The sequence below is a fragment of the Elephas maximus genome, chromosome 8, assembly GCF_024166365.1.
Source record: "Elephas maximus indicus isolate mEleMax1 chromosome 8, mEleMax1 primary haplotype, whole genome shotgun sequence".
Classification (NCBI taxonomy): Eukaryota; Metazoa; Chordata; class Mammalia; order Proboscidea; family Elephantidae; genus Elephas; species Elephas maximus.
This window is the reverse complement of record NC_064826.1, coordinates 106,086,389-106,107,908: the sequence shown is the minus strand read 5'-3', so window position 1 is coordinate 106,107,908 and position 21,520 is coordinate 106,086,389. Positions and strand designations below refer to the sequence as shown.

Sequence of the window (21,520 nt, the reverse complement as noted above, 5' to 3'; positions counted from 1 at the left end):
CCGCTGAGCTGGTGTGCCCATTTAGTCTTGTTTTGTTTTATGGGCCTTTCTAATCTTTGGCTGAAGGGTGAACTTCAGGGGCGACTTCATTGCTGAGCTAAAATGGTGTCTGGGCACCATATTCTCTGGGTTTCTTCGGTGTCTGTCAGGCCAAGAAGTCTTGTTTTTTTGTGTGTGTGTTAGAATTTTGTCCTGCATTTTTCTTCAGCTCTGTCCAGAACCCTCAGTTGTGATCCCTGTCAGAGCAGTCAGTGGTGGTAGCTGGGTACTGTCTATTTGTGCTGGACTCAGTCTGGCGAAGGCTGTGGTAGTTGTAGTCCATTATTCCCTTTAGTCTTTGGTTTTCTTCATTATCCCTTGATCCAGATGAGGTGAGACCAGTGGAGCATCTTAGATGGCTGCTTACAAGCTTTTTAGAACCCAGACGCAACTCACCAAAGTGGAATGCAGAACGTTTTCTTTATAAAGTATCTTATGCCAATTGAGCTAGATGTTCCTGGAGACCATGGTCCCCTCAGCCCTCAGCTCAGTCATTTGGTCCCTCAGACTCCTTGCTTTCTTGCTGGCTGTCATTGCGCCTCACTGTGATGGTGCACATCACAATCCATTGGTGTGAGAAGCAGGTAGACAGCCTGGACCCTTGGTAGCTCCAACAATGGGCTCAGATAAAACAAGGATTGTGAGGATGGCACAGGACCAGACAGCGTTTTGTTCTATTGTACTTAGGGTTGCTTTGAGTCAGAACTGACTAAACAGCACCTAATGACAACAACAGTGGGCTGAGTTCATAGAAGCCAAATGCTCCATGGAACTGTCTCGAAATGATAAGTGCTCACCTGAAGATAACATGTCTGAATTCCAGAGCTGGCCGACACTCACTCGCAACATCACTCCTGAACAGAAAAACCTGAGAGCTTCCATTTCCTGTTGCAGACTTGAGCCAGACCAGTCTCCCATGAATGGGCAAGGCCCATCCTTGCTGAGGGATTCATATGTCTGGTAATAAACTACCCCTTTAAATGTCTTGTCACGTCATGGCAAAAGCCAACCGAGCTTTCGTTTGTTTGGTTTTTCCTGAGTCAACTTCAGTCTACTTCCAGGCCTCATTCCTTCTCTGCCTTCCAGCTTTGACAACCTGCCTCTGGTTTACTGCAGCCCCAACTCCAGTGTTGATGCCTTGACATAGCTGATGATCCAGCCTTAACGACCGGCCAGCACATATTGGAACCTATTTGGCCCTGTTCAGGTATCCCTTTTGAGAACTGCTCATACAAGTGAGTCTGGATGAGGGGGCTGCACTCTGAGGATACTTCCCCAGTCCCCTCCACCTAAATTCCTGTCCCACCCAGTAAAGTGACAGACATCATGTTCCAATCTATATGTCTAGTGTAGACTTGTGGCAACCCCATGTATGTCAGAGTACAACTGTGCTCCATAGGGTTTTCAACAGCTGATTTTTTTTTTTTAAGTAGATCGCCAGACCTTTCTTTGGAGGTGCCTCTGGGTGGACTCGAACCTCCAGCCAAGCACATTAACCATTTGCATCACCTAGGGATACCATGACTAATATAGGGAATACGGCAAAGCCTGTCCAAGAGGGCACAAAGCCCCTCCTGCTGTGTGTCCCACTGAGGTAAGGCCTGTCCTCCCTGGCCTGGTGTCCAGTGCTCCTGGACTTCTCAGGATGGACGCAGACAGGATCCTGGCCCTGAACTGCTCATCTTATTGCTTATCCCCCCGGGACACAATTAACTCATCTTCAAGACACTGAAGAATTTATTGCAAAACAGCCTAATGGTATCTTTTTAGACCCTGAAAAATTTTCTGAATCATTCATACTGCATACATGGAGTTCTGGTGGCACAGTGATTAAGAGTTTAGGAAGCTTACTAAAAGGTGGGCAGTTCGAATTCACCAGTCACTCTTGGAAACCCTATGGAGTGGTTCTACTCTTCCTATAGGGTTACTATGAGTTGGAATTGAATCGACAGCAATGGGTTTTTAGTTTTATATACATACATATATATATTTACTTACGCTAGCATGAAAAAATTCTCAGTGGTTTTCCTTCAGCCTCCCCAGTTGGTGATTTTTAATTTCATGTGAAAAGGAATGATTTTGAATTAAATTTTGGTTAACCTAATCAGGTGTCTTGAGGACTAAGGTAAGAAGCACTACAAAGGTAAAAACTGGATGGTAATTTAGGATAAGATGGCATCTGTTAGCAAGTACTCAACAAAACATCAATGTAGGAAACAAAAGACCCAGTGATTTAAATCCTGAATTTGCAACTAGCTAGCTGAGTGACCTTAGGTATGCTATTTAGGCTCTTTGGGCACAGTTTCCTTGTTTATAAATATAAAATACCAGAAATTCTAGTCTTTTCCAGGCTTAACATTTTAGAGTTCTATGAATAAAATCAGACTGGGACTATACAGTTTATTCTAGAAATTTATTTATAAGCCTAAAAAAAGAAATTAAGACATGGGAAAATATAAATATCTAAAACCAAAGAACTAAAAAAATGTGTTCCAAAGAAAGGCTTGTTATTCACTGACATTAAGTACGTCTCTGTTAGACTAGACTGTTAGAAACATCTGACTAAGTAGGGAAAATATTGAAGCTTGCCGTTTCTTAAAAAACAAGTGGTATGCACTAATAAGGATGCCTTCACATTTCATTTCTCTCCACGATTTTGGGATGTCTGTTTGTCTATCATCTATCAATATATCTCCATATATGTACGTATGTACATGCAAATGTACGTGTGTATTTATGTGTATTACGCACACACACACACACACATACCCCCACACAAACATAATAACAAAATGGAAGTAAAGAAGCACCAGAGTCAAGTCTGACCAAAAGGAGGAAATGAGACTTACAGGAGCTGCTGAGTTTTTGACCGTGACACTGGGGGTGGTGGCTCGTAGGGCTCCACTCACTCCGTGGTAGTATTTGAAGCAGATCTTAGTTTCAGCTGAAAGGCAAAAATAAAATGAAATTGAGAAGTAGGGCATAACTCAGGAAGAGATGCCCATGACCAGAGAGGGCACCACCAGGAACTGCAACATAATTCCTCCCACGAGCCAAACAAACACCCATCACAAGGATGGTCAACACGTAGTGTCATGAATGGGTCTGACTTCTTTCTAAAAATATGTCAAGAAAAACTGTTTGGGCCTTGGAATTTTTGCATCCAAGTGAAACCTAGTATTTAACCTCCTTAGCATCCAACCTATCCCATGAGAGGTTATTGCTTGTAAACACTTAGTTCTAAGATTTTAGGTGGCTTGGTGTCTACCGCCAGCCTGCTTATACTATAATTTGCTGTTATTTAATTCATCCTGATTAATATCTTTAAAATTTGGAGTAAGATTTTGAGAAGTGAATGAAATGCATGGATGTTAAGGAGATTTTCTGAACTATTGCAAATTTCGATGATAACCTCTCTGCATGCAAAATTTTTACATCACCATTTTTTTTCTTGAAAGCCCTGTAGATGGTAAGCAGAAAAAGCATGGCCTTGGGAGTCACACTGCCTGGGTTTGAACTTCAGCTCCATCACTGACAAGCTGAGAGACTATGAGAAAGCTGCTAACTGTGCCCCAGGTTCCTTTTCTGTATAATGGGACTAACGATAATACCTACCTTATAGGATGTTGGTTAGGCAAATAAAAATGCTTAGACTAGTTCAGTTAAGTGCTCAGTAAACGTTAGTGATGGTGATGATAATGATGACACTCCATTCTGGCATTTAGTTCTGTAGAGGGCAAAATCTGCAGCCAACCTGAGCTTAAGTTAATTTGAAGGTGACCTGTTTTTCCCATATCAAGTTACCAGGCTACTGTTGGTCCTTTATTTTAATTTTGTTTGGAACAATTTGAGGACTGTCTAGTTTGAGATCTTGTTTTTCAAATCTGGGAACTTCTCCTTAATTATGTTTTAAAAAATAGTGCTTACGATTTTCTGAGCATATATTTTAAATATGCTTTCTACGATTAGCATATTTAAAATGTATGCTCAGAAAATCGTAAGCACTATTTTTTAAACATTATAATTAAAGAGAAGTTCCCAGATTTGAAAAACAAGATCTCAAACTAGACAGTCCTCAAATTGTTCCAAACAAAATTAAAGTAATATGCTAATCGTAGAAAGGAAACCCTGGTGGCATAGTGGTTAAGTGCTACGGTTGCTAACCAAAGGGTCAGCAGTTCGAATCTGCCGGGCTCTCCTTGGAAACTCTATGAGGCAGTTCTTCTCTGTCCTATAGGGTCGCTATGACTCGGAATCGACTCGACGGCAGTGGGTTTGGGTTTGGTTTTTTTGGTTTCATTGTAGAAAATACGGAAAATGTAGAAAAGTATAAATAAAATAATAATCTTCCACGAATACTTCTTGCATACTCGAGAGTATACATTTTATATGATAATACATCTTATTTTTTTGAAATTAAAATTATTAAATAAGAATGCTAAAATATTACGTAAAACTTTGTAGACAATATTATTTTTTGTTCTATGGATTCAATGAACAGATGTATAATTTGTAAATATTCTCCTGTTTTTGTAAATTTGGGCTTTTCTCCCCTAAAACGAATGACTTTTTGCAAATTATTTTTTAAGTTCAAATTTATTCCCTAGGATTAGGGAGCAAAAATTGCTAGTTGCCTAGCCAACATTCATTCCCTCTTTCCTCATTAATAACAGGACCCAGTTGTATTTTGAAGGCAGTGTTCAGTTAAAAGACTACATTTTGTAATCTCCTTTGCAGATAACATCTATCTCGTCTTATTATTTTGAGGTTTCTGCTATATGTAGCTAAACCTAAATCTGACTGATAAAGAAAGCTTCCTTGAAGTACACCCACTACCACTGCCGTCGAGTGGATTCCGACTCATAGCGAACCTATAGGACAGAGTAGAACTGCCCCATAGAGTTTCCAAGGAGCGCCTGGTGGATTTGAACTGCTGACCTCTTGGTTAGCAGCCGTAGCACTTAACCACTACACCACCAGGGTTTCCTTCCTGATATAAATACTTCAAAATTCTTTCTAAGGTTAGAAGATACAAATATCTTAAGGGCTCTCCCTTCTTGTGGCCAAACTGCTTTCTAAAAAGCACTTTATGCTTTCACCAGAAGAGTGTAATATTGACTCTCATAGAACCTTTCTTAGCACTGAGCATTATCAGTTAAAAATAAGCTTAAAATAGAATCTAATTATCATTTTTATTTCATTTATTTGATTACTAATGACATTAAACTTTTTTAAAATAAAATATTAATTAGCCACTTGTATTTCCATTTTTTTTTTTTTTTGGAAACCCTGGTGGCGTAGTGGTTAAGTGCTATGGCTGGTAACCAAAAGGTCGGCAGTTCGAATCCACCAGGCCCTCCTTGGAAACTATGGGGCAGTTCTATTCTGTCTTATAGGGTTGCTATGAGTCGGAATCGACTCAACAGTGACAGTTTTTTTTTTTTTTAATTAATTTACTTTTTTACAGTTTGCACTTGGCTAGTAACTGAAAGGTTAGTGGTGGGAACACACCTAGAGGTACCATGGAAGAAAAAGCCCAGGGATCAGCTTCCTTAAAAAATTATAGTCAAGACAACCCTATGGAGCAGTTATACTCTGTAACACATGGGGTCACCATGAGTTGGAATCGACTCCAGCAAAGGTTGTTTTTCTTTTTTAAAGCAAGGGTTTTCATAGTCTGTTCCAAGTATTAATAGATCTTCCTTTTATTTAACATAAATACCTCCTGTAATTTCCTCTTCAAGCTTGAGCTATTAAATTATTTAAAATGTCTTAATTGGGAGTAAGGGATGAAGGGATCTCACCTGCAACTGTTAAGACACATACAGTAATATATAATGTTTTGCTGTATGGTTTCTTTTTTTACTGTGGTAAATATATTTGTAAGAAATTGTTGGCCTCTTCAACATGCTTCATATGTAAAATTCAGTGACATTGGTTATGTTTATCACGTAGTTCAATCATTGCCATCATCCACTTCCAGATTTTCCCATCACCCTTAACAGAAGCTCAGTGCCCCCTAAACAGCATTGTTTGGCTTTTTAAAAATCACCTTATCTCACATAATTCCATACTACTTTGCTCCTACTTTGGTGACCCGTACCAAAACCAGATCCGTTGCCATCGAGTTGGTTCTGACTCATAGCGACTATATAGGACAGAGTAGAATTGCCCTATAGGGTTTCCAAGGAGCGCCTGGTGGATTTGAACTGCCAACCTTTTGGTTAGCAGGCGTAGCTTTTAACCACTACGCCACCAGGGTTTCCACTTCGATGACAGTTTCATTAAATTGATCTGTTGAAACATCTGTTTTTGCACTCCACACAGAGTCTTTTCTAGGAGAGGGACTGGGTACTATTTATCTTTATTTCTCCAGTGGTGTGTAATGTAGGTTGAAAAATGACTAATGAACTATGGTTTCATTTGGCTGACTCTCTGCCTTTTTATTTACCCGGGAGCAGGTACGGTGTCCTGGTGGGTCTTAGTTCTTCGCAGAGAACATAGATTCTCTATGGCCTAATATTACATGATTTTTGGAATACATTCAAGTGCAGGTAAAGAAATTGTCACATTCTAGCTATTTGTTTTTGGTCTTGGAGAAAAGGATTAAGGCTCAAAGCCCAAGAAATAGTCAAGAGTGTTGGCTGTTACTACAGGTGCTTTGTCTAAGGAGGCCTACAGTAGTTCTGTCTTTCTCTGCTTTTCTAGTTAAAATAATAATCGTGCAAACAAACCCCCAAAGCCTGAATATAGTGATCTTAATTTTGTAGTTTATTTGTGTGTGTACACTTGTATATAATTATGGAAGTTCAGGAGGGCAAAGTGATCTACGGAAAGAAGAGGAACGTGGAATTGAACAGGTGTACCATTAAGTCCAGTTCTTGACTCACTTCTCATTGGTGGTGTGAATTATGTACATTTTTTAAATCTTAGTCTCTTCATCAGTAGAATGGCAAATACCTCTGCCTACTATGTAGATTGAGGTCCTCATGGATCCAAGGAAAATGAAATCCTTGACAACCTCAATCGTGATAAATGGAGAAAAGATTTCATTTTACTTGGATCCACAATCAACGTCCTTGGAAGCAGCAGTCGAGAAATCAAAAGATGCACTGCATCAGGCAAATTGGCTACAGAAGACCTCTTTAAAGTGTTGAAAAGCAAAGATGTCACCTTGAGGACTAAGTTGTACCTGACCCAAGCCATGGTATTTTCAATCGAATCATATGCACGTGAAAGCTGGACAATGAATAAGGAAGGCTGAAGAAGAACTGACACCTTTGAATGCTGGTGTTGGTGAAGACTGTCATGTATACCGTTTACTACCAAAAGAACGAACAAATCTGTCTTGGAGGAAGTACAACCAGAATGCTCCTTAGAAGCAAGGATGTCAAGATTTTGTCTCACTTACTTTGGACATGTTTTCGGGAGGGATCAGTCCCTGGATAAGGACATCATGCTTGGTCAAGTAGAGGGTCAGCGAAGGAGAGGAAGACCCTCAATGAGATGGATTTACACAGTGGCTGCAACAATGGACTCAAGCATAGCAACAATTGTGAGGATGGCGCATGACCGGGCAGTGTTTTATTCTGCTATGCATAGGGTTGCTATAAGTCGGAACTGACTTGATGGCCCCTAACAGCACGACAACAACTCTTTGTAAATGCTGTTTCATGTAAAGGTGCTGTGCAGAGCAAATGAAATATGTACAAAGTCTAGTACACACAAGGTGTGTCAACACATATGAGTTGCCCTTTTTCGTCTGCATATTCATTTATGATCGACAAGGCTGCTTTGTATAGTTGTGCAGGTATGTCCTGCACGAGGGCGCCCAGCCAAAGGTGTGAGCAGGGGACTGAAATTTAGCTATGCTCCACTGCCCAAAGGGTGTGGTCCTGAAATAGATCTCCCTATAATATAATTGGAACCCTGGTGGCATAGTGGTTAGGAGTTTGGCTGTTGACCAAAAGGTTGGCAGTTCAAATCCACCAGCTGCTTCCTGGAAATCCTATGGGGCAGTTCTACTCTGTCGTATAGGTTTGCTATGAGTTGAAATTAACTCGATGGCAATGGATTTTTCTTTTTATAATATTTTGGTTACTTTTGCCCGTGGCATGATTTATTTTTGAATTTGGCAGGGGTGACCAGCTTACACAAAGTTGAGCAAAACTGAGGTTTCCACTTCTATGACTATGCATATTTGCCACGTAATTTTTATTTTGGGGGATGTAATCAGAGAGCACAGATTGTTTCACTTCGGTTAAAGTATCACTTGAAGGACCAAGAAATTTTTTTTCTCCTTTTATCTACACTTTTGAAAGATTAAAAGGCCTGCTGTATCATCTAAGACACAAATACAATGATGGCGATTGTCCTCGAATAAGCAGTAAAATGGTGAATTAAGTTGAAAAGCTATCACTTAAATGGGCATTAACAGTTAATTAACACTTAAAGTGTACCAGACCATCCATATTATTTTCTAATTTAGTCCATGTAAGACCCCTATGAAATATCAACAAAAAACCAGTAACCATCGAGTCGATTCCGACTCAAAGCAACCCCATGTGTGTCAGAGTAGAACTTGGTCCATAGGGTTTTCAGTGGCTGATTTTTCAGAAGTAGATAGCCAAGCCTTTCTTCCGAGGCACCTGTTGGTGAACTTGTACCTCCAACATTTTGGTTAGCTGCCAAGCACATTAACTGTTTGTATCACTCTAGGGCTCCGCTGTGAAGTATAAAACCAAAAAACCAAGCTTGTTGCCATCAAGTCAGTTTTGACTCATGGTGACCCCATGTGTGTTAAAGTAGAACTGCTCCACAGGGTTTTCTTGACTGTAATCTTTACAAAAGCAGATAACCAGGCCTTTCTTCCATGACAGTGCTGGGGGGATTTGAACTGCCAACCTGTAGGTTAGTAGTCAAGCTCAAACTGTTTGTGTTACCCTATTATTACCCTTTTGTTTTTAAGTGTTTAACTCAATGCTCAGCATATAAGAAGTCCTCAATAAATGTTACTTTTTATTCTTATTTTATATCTATTTAAATTTAAGGCCATTTATCCAAGATGACACATGTGGCTCATGGCAGAGCTAGGATTTAAGCAAACGTATTAAATCGTCATTTGCTGATTAGTCTTTCAAGAACTGTTAATAACTCAAGTTTGTTAACCTGAAAGCAAAAGTGAACTTCTGCTTCCAGTAATGTGTATTAGGCAATTCAGAGAACAACTAGAAATGCTGGAAAAATATCGAAATAAACCTGCCTGAAGGAGGGTTGCCAGATAAAACAGAAGACACCCAGTTAAATTTGAATTTCAAACAACAATGAATATATTTTTATTATAAGTATGTTTCAAGTATTTTATGAGACATTCTTATACTAAAAATTAATTATTTAACTGAAACTCAAAATTAAGACAAAACTTTTTTTTTTTCTTGCGAAATCTGCCAATTCTAGCCTGAAGGCATCAGAGACCTAGTAAGGCAGTGAAATCTAATGAGGTCAAGATCCAGAAGAACAAAACTCAGAGATGGGCCCAGGATTTGGGGTTGCTGTTTCCCTCGGGGTGCCTAGGTTGATTCCAAAAGAAGCAGCTGAGAGGCTGGGAAGCTGAAAAGAACTTTTAACATGTCTGCAGGACTCAGAGGTTAAAAATTGGAACCCAGGGCCTATTAAAGAGAAGGACCCTGGTAAATCCCCCTGCTTCAAGCTGGGACCCTGAATGGCTGAACAGATACACTGTGAGATAATAGACTAGCTCGACTCCTTCAAAATTATCCCAAGCCTTAGAAGTCAGTTGAGATGATTCCGATTGCTAGCCAGAAGGAAATGTAAATTCTTTCAGGAGGAAAATAACGTCATTCTCAGCCTCAAATTTTTTCTATAAGTTTTCATTTTCAATGCCCAGTTTTCAAATAAGCTTGACCAGGCGCATGTAGAGACAAAGCAATGAAAAAAAAAAAAAAGACAAATAGCCAGCAATATCAGCAGATCCCACAGGGCTTCCAGAAATTAGTTACCAGACACAGATTTTATTGAACACGTACTTAATATGTTCAAGGAAATAAAATGAAAGACTGAAAATTTCAGCAAAGAATGACATCTATAGTAAGAATGAAAGGGGAATTCTGGATGTGAGAAACTATAATAACTGAAATAGTGAACTCAATGGATGTGTTTAATGGCAGATTAAACAAAGCAGGATACACCATTTAGGGAAGTGGAACATATACAGGAAAAAAAAAAAAAAAAGCCCAGGGTGAAGCACACAGAGAAAAAGGATAGAAAATACAGAAGAGGGAGTAAGAAATGGGTGTGATTGAAACACAAAGGAGAGGAGAGAAACATTGGTGCAGAAGTTAAAATTATCCAGAAGTGATGAAAGACATCAAGCTATAAATTCTCAAAGCTCTATGAACCCAAACAGGATTAAAACAAACAAACAAACAAACAAAAAAAAAAAACCCCAAAAACTAAGCACCCAGACATCCTGGTAAAACTTTGAAAATGAAGAGGAAAAATCTCAGCAGCCAATGAAGAAAAGAGCTAGATTACCTTCAAAGGACCAACAGTTAGGCTGACAGATAACTTCTCAACAGAAAGAGAAGCAGTGGGAGCTAAAGGAATGTCAGCTTCAGTGTGCTGAAAGGAAATAACCGCCGACACAGAATTCTGCGACCAGTGAAGATATTCTTTAAGAATAAAGGTGATTGTCTCCTACTGGGGCCCAGACATTGCACAGGTTGGCAGTACCATAAATCTGAACCTCAGAGCAAGTCTTTAACCACCCATGGGAAGGTGTTACAATATCTGCCATGCAGAAATTTCCAAATCTTACTAGCCTAAGTGCAATCAGATTTGGTAAATTAGACAGACATGTAGATCAGCATGGCAGGAAAATGCCTTCCACTGTGAAATCAGTTATTGGTGCAGCAAGAACCAAACTATCCACGCAGTAGCCCTCTGCAGCAAGGACAATGGCTCTTAAATCTACTAAGATTTTATTTACAAAATAGATGTGAGACAAATATCAACCACATCCTCAAGATCTAGGCCAAGAAATTTTAATTCATGAAGCTATCACCACTGTGAGAATCAGACTCAATAGTTTCTAGAAGGAGTAATGGAAAGTAAAATGTCTTCAAATGCTCAAAAAGATCCAGGAATAACATAATAATAAGATATAAATTTTGAGACTGAAGAATGTTCAGCTTTGGCAAGAGAAAATAGCCAAAGCAGTACCTTCAGAGAAATGATCAATGTTAATGATATAAAACATTAGGTCCTCCTGGTCTATCTTACATGAAGATATGTTTATTTCTATTTGTTTTTTTATAAAAATGACCCTGAGTTAAATAAACCAAACTCACCGCATCGATTTCGACCCTATAAGACAGAGTAGAACTGCCCCATAGAGTTTCCAAGAAGCACCCGGTGGGTTCAAACTGCTGACCTTTTGGTTAGCAGCCATAGCTCTTACCCACTACACCACTAGGGTTTCCCTGAGTTAAAAAGATTTTTAAAATTAAGCAGCTTGGAGAAAGGCTTTAACTTCTGATCAAAACAAAAGTAAGGGTGATGGGCTTTCAAAGATGGGAATAAATGATATTAGCATTAATTGACAAGGTAGCTAACATGGAAGATTCCACTATTTATGTAAAGACTTAATATTTGAAAAGTTACTTAAATTTAAAACTGATATTGCCTGCTGGCCTCAGACGAAAGGCCTGACAATTTCCTTCCAAAAGGTCACAGCCATTGAAAACCCTATAGAGTGCAGCTCTTCTCTGACACAAATTGTGTTGCCATGAGTTGACAGCAGCTTGATGGCCACTGGTTTGGTTTTTTTTGGTTGTTGCCTGTTGGATCTCCTTAAGGTAGAATTTGAAAGCTTCTCGTCCATGGGGCTCTGGTTTTAGAGCAATATCGGAATGAAGCAGCGCTGCCTTTTATACGCACTTGGCCTGCTGCATTTAACTTCAGCAGTTTGCCTTGAAGAACTCATTCAAAAGAAGAAAATTATATAATTTTAAAAGCCATATTAAATTGTACAAAAAAGCCATGCTCTGCAGTAAACAGCCCCGAAAAAAAACGCTGTTTCTATTTGGTGCTTAAATGATATTTTTGTAGTAAAATTATGGTTAAAGTAACACATGACTCCAGCAGCAAAAAGGATCTTATTGTATTACAGGGTATTGTATTGATTTGGCAAAATTCTGTAATTTGGTGAAGTTGTTATTTTACTTGGGTTTGCGCTTCTAAAATTCTTTATGACTTAGGATATTGTCTATGGAAAGGTTATATTAATTTTGTAATTTGAAAATAACTGGAAAAATACTGATAAATTTGGAGCAAGAACAGATGTCCACATCCTTAAATACTTCACATTTGCCTAACTTATAAAAATTGTCATAATGATTAAATCATGCTTCTCAAATTGCTAAAGCATGAACTGTCAAATTGTCTGACTGAAAAATGGTTCATTCCAGCTTCTTTTTGCAGTAATTGTTATAACCGACGTATCTTTTTTTTCACATGAAGAATGGTACGTTATTTGGTTAATTTCCCATTTTGAATAGAAGCAAAAATTCCAGATACTTAATGCTTTAAATATGGCATCATAGCGAAAGTGAGAGACTGATCAACACAAACTGCTACGTGACATTTCACTGGAAATTCAATTTTTGGGAAATATTTATTTCAGATTCTTGAGGGTCAGTTCCAAGCTGAGAAACAACCCAGTAGATGTATTTTGTTTCCTATTTCATGGCTGATAGTTGTTATCCCCTGGACAGTGTTCCTGATTCCTGGAAGCATTGAATGCAATATTTATTACAAGGCAATTAGAGACTTCCTGCTAGGACAGAGAAATTATAGCAGATTAATGCTTCTGCGACGTAAGCAGGGTTAAAAAAAAGTGTTGAAAAGCATATAAAGCAATGGAAGCAATAAGAACTAAACTTTCTGCCTAGGGGAGAACACTGGTGAGATGAGCCTTCAACCCTTTTTCCCTGGTGGCAGAGAAACCTGCCAAACTGCTGTGCCATGTGGGCCAGACATACAGGACTGGCAACTTCACAGTTTCAAATACCCAGCGGGTTTTCCCTCAGACATTTGTTGTTGTTAGGTGCTGTTCATCAGCTCCCACTCATAGCGACTCTATGGACAACAGAACAAAACACTGCCTGGTCCTGTGCCGTTCTCACAACTGTTGCTACGTTTGAGCCCATTGTTGCAGCCACTGTGCCAATCCATCTCATAGAGGGTCTTCCTCTTTTTCGCTACCCTTTACCAAACATAAAAAAAAAAAAAAAATTTTTTTTTTTTTTTTTTTTTACCAAACATACGCCCTTTTCTAGGGATTGGTCCCTCCTGATAACATGTCCAAAGTAAGTGAGATGAAGTCTGGCCATCCTTGCTTCCAAGGAGCGTTCTGGCTATACTTCTTCCAAGACAGATTTATTTGTTCTTCTGGCAGTTCCTGGTATAGTCAGTATTCTCCAGATATGGTATATTCAGTATTCTCAAACATTTACTGAATCTTAATGCTTTGAGGTAAAAGGGCTAAAAATCTAAAAATGATGACACATCTGAAAAGTAGAAGCAAAATTTTCAGTCTCTTGGTGCCGAAGAGACCTGGTAGAGAAGGAGGCGGGGGAGTATGGTGAAAGCCTGCAGCTCACTGTGAAAGCCCTGGGGAGGGGTCCAGGAGAGGCAAGCTGAAGCTTGCCAAACTGCACAGCAGATTCCATTAAGCTCAGTTTCTTATTAGGCTAAGGCAACAAGCATTCCCCACTCCCTAGGAGGAAAGGGAAAACCCACTCAGGGGGAAGGAACAATGTTGTCACCTAAAGTATCCACAATATCTTTTCAGCCAATGTATGACAACCGAAGGGAAATTACCAAGAATGGCAAGAGACAGAAGCCAATGCCCATAAGCAAGAGAGAAAATGTAAATAGGATCCTGATATTGAAGTTATCAGGCAAAGACTTTAGGAAAATTATGATTTCTATAGTCAACAAAATAGAGAAAAACATGCAGAAAATGGAGAATTAAGTGTAGAAAATTAGGATCTATAGAAACCATTCAAATGGGGGCTTTTATTACTGAAAAATTGAACTGAAATGAAGAAATGATATATGGGTTGAGCAGCAGATCAGATACAGTAGAAAGAAAATTAGTAAACTGGAAGACAGGTTGATAGAAAATATACAGATAGAGAGTGAAAAGGACAGAAAGCACAGACAAGAGAATAAAGGACATATAGGATACAATGTAATGATTTAATGTATATTTAACTGGAATTCAGGAAAACGTAGCAAAACCAAAGTATGAGGAGATCAGAGCTGATAAAAGACATCAAGCCTTGGGTTTAATATACTCTGAGCAAACCCCCAAAACCAGAAAAACCCATTGCTGTCAAGTTGATTCCAACTCACAGCGACCCTATAGGGCAGAGCAGAACTGCTCCATAGGGTTTCCAAGGAGCACGTGGTGGATTCGAACTGCCAGCGTTTTGGTTAGCAGTCATAGCTCTTAACCACTATGCCGCCAGGGTTTCTGGGCAAACTCCAAGTAGGACAAAAACAAAGAAACCGCTCCCAGACATATTATAGTTAAACTGCTAAACTCCAAAGTCAAAGAGAAAGCCTTAAAAGCAACCAGAGAAAAACAGACACAGTATCTTCAAAGGAATGACGAAAAAGACTAACAATTGACTTTCAGAAACCAGAAGACAGAGAGATATTTCTAAGTGATGAAGAAAATAACTGAGTAGGGAATTCTATACATCTAGTGAAATTATTCTTTTTTTTTCATACTTTTATCTATATACTTTTTAAGGAGAACTGCATTCACTCATGAGTTTCTGAAGTATGATAACAAGAAGGCAAAGTTTCACCTTATTTTCAGGGAAGTACCTGCAGCCTTTTGTTTGTATTTTCTTTTAGCATATAGTCTATAATGTATAATACAATACTATGCTGTGCATAATTTCTTTTTAATTGTGCTTTTGATGAAGGTTTATAGAGCAAATTAGTTTCTCATTTATCAATTAATATACATATTATTTTATGACATTGGTTGCCAACACCACGATGTGTCAACACTCTCCCCTTCTTGACCTTGGGTTCTCCATTTTCATTTGTCCAGCTTTCCTGTCCCCCTCCTGCCTTCTCGTACTTGCCCCTGGGCTGGTATGCCCATTTCTTCTCCTATACATGGCTGAGCTACTTGTATTATTGTTTGATTTATGGGCCTGTTTAATCTTTGGCTGAAGGGTAAACATCAGGAATGATTTCTGTACTGAGTTAGAAGGGTGTCCGGGGACCATACTCTTGAGGTTTCTTCAGTCTCTATCAGACCAGTAAATCTGATCTTTTTTTGTGAGTTAGAATTTTGTTCCACATTTTTCTCCACCTCTATCTGGGACCCTGTATTGTGATCCTGTTAGAACAGTTCGTGGTGGTAGCCGGGTGCCATCTAGTTGTGCTGGACTCAGTCTTTTGGAGGCTGTGGTAGTTGTGGTCCATTAGCCCTTTGGACTAATCTTTCCCTGTGTCTTTGGTTTTCTTCATTCTCCCTTGCTCCAGACAGGGTGAGACCAGTGGAGTTTCTTAGATGGCCGCTCACAAGCTTTTAAGGCCCTAGATGCTACCCACCAAAGTAGGATGTAGGAGATTTTCTTTATGAACTATGTTATGCCATTTGAGCTAGATGTTCCCCAAGACCATGGTCCCCAGCCCTCAGCTCAGTAGTTCAGCCCCTCAGGGAGTTTGGATGTGTCTATGAAGCTTCCATGACCTTGCCTTGGTCAAGTTGTACTGACTTTTCCAGTATTGTGTACTGTCTTACCCTTCACCAAAGTTACCACTTATCTATTATCTAGTTAGTGTTTATCCCTCCTCACCCCTTCCCTCCCTCATAATCATCAAAGATTGTTTCTTTGTGAAATTATTCTTAAAAAGTAAAAATGGTGATGCTTTCAGATAAATAAAACATGAGAAGATTCATCATTGATAGTTCTGCACTAAAAGACATAAGAGAGCTCTTAGGCAGAAGGAAAATTATCCCAGACAGAAACAGACACGGGAGAAGAAATGAAGAGAAACAGAATGGGGTAGATTCTAAGTAAGGCCCTACTTCCTGATTTGGCTGCTGTTTGCATGGAAGTGTTCACTTTCTGAAAATTCATCAGCTTTGTGTTTAAATTTCTGTACTTTTCTATGTGTGTGTTGTGTTTCAATAAAAATTTTACCCACACAAAGCAAAGTGCTTATGGAAAACTTATGGTCTTAAATGCATATATTAGAAAAGAATAATGGCTAAAAACCAATGAGCTAAGCAACTATTTCAAGAAATTAAAAAAGAAACAGCAAGTTAAACCCAGGAAATGTAGAAAGGAAACATAAAAATCAGAGCTGAAATTAACTGAACAGAAAACAAACACAGATAGAGGGTCAAGAAAACCAAAAGTTAGTCTTTGAAAAGACTACTAAATAGAAAAATCCTTGGTAAGGGATAGAGAAGGCACAAGTAAACAATATCATAAATGAAAAAGGGACATCACACAGATCTGATAACATTTGCAGCCCCTCTCTTATGACAGAGTGGGCTGAGTTGTCTCAGTCTCCCAGGAACATTCAGACTGGAGGCTGGGGATCCCAACTGCTCTTTCAAGGTGGATTGTCCTTTCTGCCAAGCACAGGGGTCTCTCCATGAGTTGGAGTTGACTCCACCATGGCAGCTCACAAGGGGCCTCAGAGCTCTGCCACCAAATTAAAGCTGCCGGGAAGTGCAGCTAGAGGGCGCTGCAGGGGCTGCACTGACGAAAACCCCACAGAAGGCAGCGAAGAGTAAAGCTGGAGATGGAAGAAAGTCTCCTGCCGCACAGGACTCTGGGAAGGAGGCAAGCTGGGTCTCCTTCCAAGAGTCCAAATCTTGCAGGAGTTTGCTTTTAGGGTTTTCCGGCCACTTTGATCACTTACGTCTGTGTTAAGGACCCTGAACTTCTCTTTAACTGGTTCTTAAGTTTTAATGTTCATTTTTTAGATTAGGTTCGACTGAGAGGTATTTTTCTCCAATTTGGGAACTGTGTGATTGGGTTAGTAGAAACGGTGAGGCCTAATAGTAGACTATTTTGACTGTTTTTTTTTCCTTGCTCTGATACACTTTTTGCCTTTTCTATTATTGATGTTTAAGAAGAATTACGTAATTTACTGTTCCCCCTCTGAAAATTTTCTCTTAATTCTTATAATACTCATTTTTTCCTTTGAGCAAAGGGTCAGTCAGGCCTTAAAGTTTTCATTTTCACTAGAAACTTATGTTCTCTGTTAGAGAACATGAACTTAAAATAAGCCTCTTTTTATCCAGGTTTAAATACTTATGAGAAGAGAGAGATACAAAGATAGAGCTTGAGGGATGAGAAGGAGATAAAGCAATAAAGACAGAGAGAGAGAAAGAGATTAACAAGTTTTAAATATAAGGGATGTCACCTCAATGGCAGCTAACAACACAAACAAATATAAGAGAAGTTCCAAGAAAAGACCTTGAATTACAGGTTCTAACATTTTTTAACTTCTAGAATTTGTATAAAGATAGGAGAGTTCCATACACCATTTTTTGGTAGAAGGTGCAGTATTTATAACTGTATTTTTCCCCAGTGATATGGGAAATATCATGACATAACTATTCCCTTGTGAGGCTAGTCTTCTGGTTTGAGTTTTAAGCTCATGGGTCTTGAGCGACCTGGGACAGACCGATGGTCATTCTGGTGAAACTGGAACAAAGACGATTTTCTTCTTTTTCCTTCTGCTTTTTATCTGCCTGCTTAGGTAACAGCTGGCAACAGCAGTGGGTGTCTAAATACGGACCAGGTTCTGCAAACTCTGGTTTTGCTTGGGAGCAGGGAGACAGGACTTAGATTAACAGCTGCTGCATTAGACGAGGAGTTATTTGTGTTTTCTATATTCTGTGGGTGTTGGTGGGCTCTGCAATATTCGTGGGTATCATATTGATTGCCTAAAATCTTGTGAAAATGGGGTACATGAGACAGAGGGCTGGATTAATAAGATTTGCACAGGAGTTTTGTATATTTTTATATTTTGGGGGCTCTGCATTCTCTCCTGGTTGTCCAAAGCTGGTGTAGACAATGTAGCTGGCATGGTGTGCAAGTGGCCTTGGAGGTGACGAGAAAGGTATCTTGATTGATGTTAGGAAATTCTGGGGTAACATCTGAAGTGGCCCCAGTTTAGGAGGACAGGAGCTGTAACAAGTCCTGAGAAGTCACACATGGTAAGCAGGCAGGACTGCTCTACACTCATGGATCTCTGTCCTCACCAAGAGCTGCTGCAGCTGCGCATGACCATGGACTTGGCTGAAAGGCACAGTGAGTCAAAATAGGACACCTATTTAACCCAGTACTGAAGTCACTCCTGAGGTTCACCCTTCAGCCAAAGATTGGACAGGTCCATAGGGCCAACAGTAACACACAATAGGGATGTGTTTCATTGTTCAATCACGTATAGGAGACTAATGGTCACACCAGCCCAAAAACAAAGACGAGAAGGCAGGAAGGGACAGGAAAACTGTATGAATGGACATGGGGAAATTGGGGTGGAGAAGAGGAGAGTGTTGACACATCCAGGGGTGGGCAACCAATGTCACAAAACAATTTGTATTAACTGTTGAATGAGAAACTAATTTGCTATGTAAACTTTCACCCAAATCGCAATGAAAAAAAAAAGAGAGAGAGAGAGAAGTATAAATTAGCATCCATTAGCAGAGGAGTGGCTAAACTGATTGGTCAGGCTTCCAGTGTGGATAGTTTATTAGAGAGCAGAGTCTTGTGCTTTAAAAGGGACACCTCTTTCTCAGCTCCTTATTCCAAGAAGTTAGGTAAGTTGACTCCATGTGTTTTGTGACACCCTCTTGCCATGGAGCTGACCCAGGGACCACTTGGCCCTTTCCGCCACCATATTTCTGTGTCTCTTCTTCTGTCAGGGACACTCAACTCTTCAGGCTCACAGGCCAGCTGGGGGAAAGATAGAGACTTAACGGTGGTCGTGCCTGAGCATAAATCTCTTGCTTCCTGCACAGAGGTGCTGAGCACTAGCTTAATTAATCCGTTAATTAATTCAGTAAATATTTATTAAGCTCCTGCCCCAAAAGGGGATGCTACTAAAAGAAAAGTCCTGGTAACAATAATAAAATCTTTTAAAATGTTATCTTTTTACTTTAATATTTTCCTTCAAATTTCTAGAGAGAATAAACAATATTTTCATAAATGCATACACAGATGGAATCCATATACATACAGCAATTTCATGGAAATGGGAAGATTCTGGATTTATGTGTGAGAAAGTGATTGAAATTTTGAGTAACTTCTGTTTTTTAGTTTGATTTTCTCTATAGCTTCTCATGTTGGGACATACTGTATACCGCTCAGAATCATCTTGAACGGGAGGAAGGCACTAGAGTAACCATCTTGAACTTCCTTTTAGACCTTTTTTTGGGTAGAATTTGGTATTTAATCTCTTTTAGCCACCACATTCTTGGGTTAAGTTGACCCAACCCAGTGATGTCCAGATTCCCAATCTGCTGCCCAAATAATCCCCCTGCCAAGCACACCAGGGAGATAGTGCCCCCTCCAGTGACTCCTATTTCAAAGTCCCATCGAGTTCTATAAGCCAGTACCCTGACCCTCAATGGGCCTAGTATATTTCCCTGCACTTCCACCCTAGTAGTAGGAGCCCTCCTGGCTAACATCATGGTGGCCAGAAGAGGAGGCTCTGAAGTCAGACGGCCTAGGTTCAAATCCTGGTCCCACCATCTATTTGTATAAAAACTGGACCAGTTGCATTACTTTCCTGGGCAACAGGCTCCTCATCACCACAATAGAGAAATAATAATGTCTTTTTTTTTTTTTACCACCTAGGGTTTTCATGAAGATTAAATGGGGCACTTCACGCAAGGTGCCCACCTTGGTGCCTGGCTCATTGGGAGGGTTCAGAGAATTCTAGCTGCAGCTATTACTATTATCATTCCTCTACTCAGGTCAGCATCATACCCCCAGTGACAGCACAGTGGTCAAGGTTCTCTCAGCCATGCACAGATACCCCAGCGAAGGCAGAGCCTTCCCTCCTGTGATGACTGAAGCCACCTGCATTCCCATCTGCTGCGTCTGTCGGTCTAATTTGGTTCCATGGTAATGAGTGTTATTAAACTCCCAGCTGAGCTTGCTATGCCCTCCAGACGCTGCCTCACCCACCTGGCCATAAGGCCAGAGGCAGCGCCTTCATTAGATCGCTTTCCTTGGTCTGCCCCATATAGCTTCTGCCAGGTTTGGCCTCCCTCCTCCCTCACCTGCCGCCTGGCTTTATGAGAAAGTTTTTATGTATACCCAACTCAGGGAGATTAAAACAGGCATCACACTCCTCCCTATATTGTTGAAGCCTCCTCTGGAGGCAGAGATAGGGAGGGCCTCAGTAACCCTGCTTGAGGTTTCCAGTTCCATGTGTCTATGGCTCTGAGTAAAAGAGATTCGTTTTGTATATAGGGTGGCTTTGTGTGGGATAGAGAGAATCTGTTCATTTCTGAGTACTTCCAGTTTCTTCTTCTTATTTCTGTTTTTATGGTTGAGGAAAGGGGCAGTGGTCAGCACAGCCAGTTTCTTCTTCTCTTTCCATTCCTCTCCATTTCACAACCCCCCACCCCAACACACACCATACACACACCACTCAGGTCATCCTGTCTCTAGCTGGTCAAGTGCTTCTAGGAAAGACTCATCTTATTACCTATTCTCTGGATTCCTTTCCTTCTGTTATGGGTTGAATTGTTGTCTCCCAAAGAGGTAGGTATGATGACGTTCTAACCCAGTGCCTGCGAGGCTCACCTTGTTTAAAAACAATCTTTAACAATGTTATCAGTTATCATGAAGTCATTCTGGATAGGGTGGGTCCTAATCCAACATGACTGTTGTCTTTAGGAAAGAGAAGAAGAGACATAGAGGGAGACGGCCAGGTGAAGACAGAGGCGGAGATGGAGTTATCCTGCAGCTGCAAGCCAAGAAACTCCTGAGGTACCAGAAACTGGGAGAGACAAGAAGGGATCTTCCCCTAGAGCCTTCAGAGAAAGCATGGCCCTCTGACACCATGAGTTCAAACTTCTAGCCTCCAAAACTGTGAGACAATAAATTTCTGTCATTTGAAACCACCCACCTTGTGTTATGACAGGCCTAGGAAACTCATAATATACCTTCTGATCCCTTAAGGGCCTCAGTCCATCAAGTTTGCCTTCTAGAATCCTGCATCTTCAGTATTACCATAAGGTCTTCCACTGTGCTAATGTGCACAACCAGATAGCCCTGGGTTCAAATCCCAGGTCTACCACCTATCAGCTATGAACCTCAGGTAACCTACCATTTCCTCACAAATAAAATACTAATGACACCTACTTCCTGGTGATCACATCAAGATAAAAGGC

General features: G+C 40.1%; 1 protein-coding gene across 1 annotated transcript in view; it reads right to left on the bottom strand.

Moving 5' to 3' along the window:
* HECW1 (HECT, C2 and WW domain containing E3 ubiquitin protein ligase 1) overlaps positions 1 to 21,520 on the bottom strand; it is a 458,581-nt gene that overhangs the window by 212,565 nt on the left and 224,496 nt on the right. Inside the window, exon 5 of the mRNA XM_049893967.1 lies at positions 2,889 to 2,983. Within this exon, the coding sequence (XP_049749924.1) occupies positions 2,889 to 2,983 (95 nt within the window). The remainder of the gene's footprint in view (positions 1 to 2,888; positions 2,984 to 21,520) is intronic.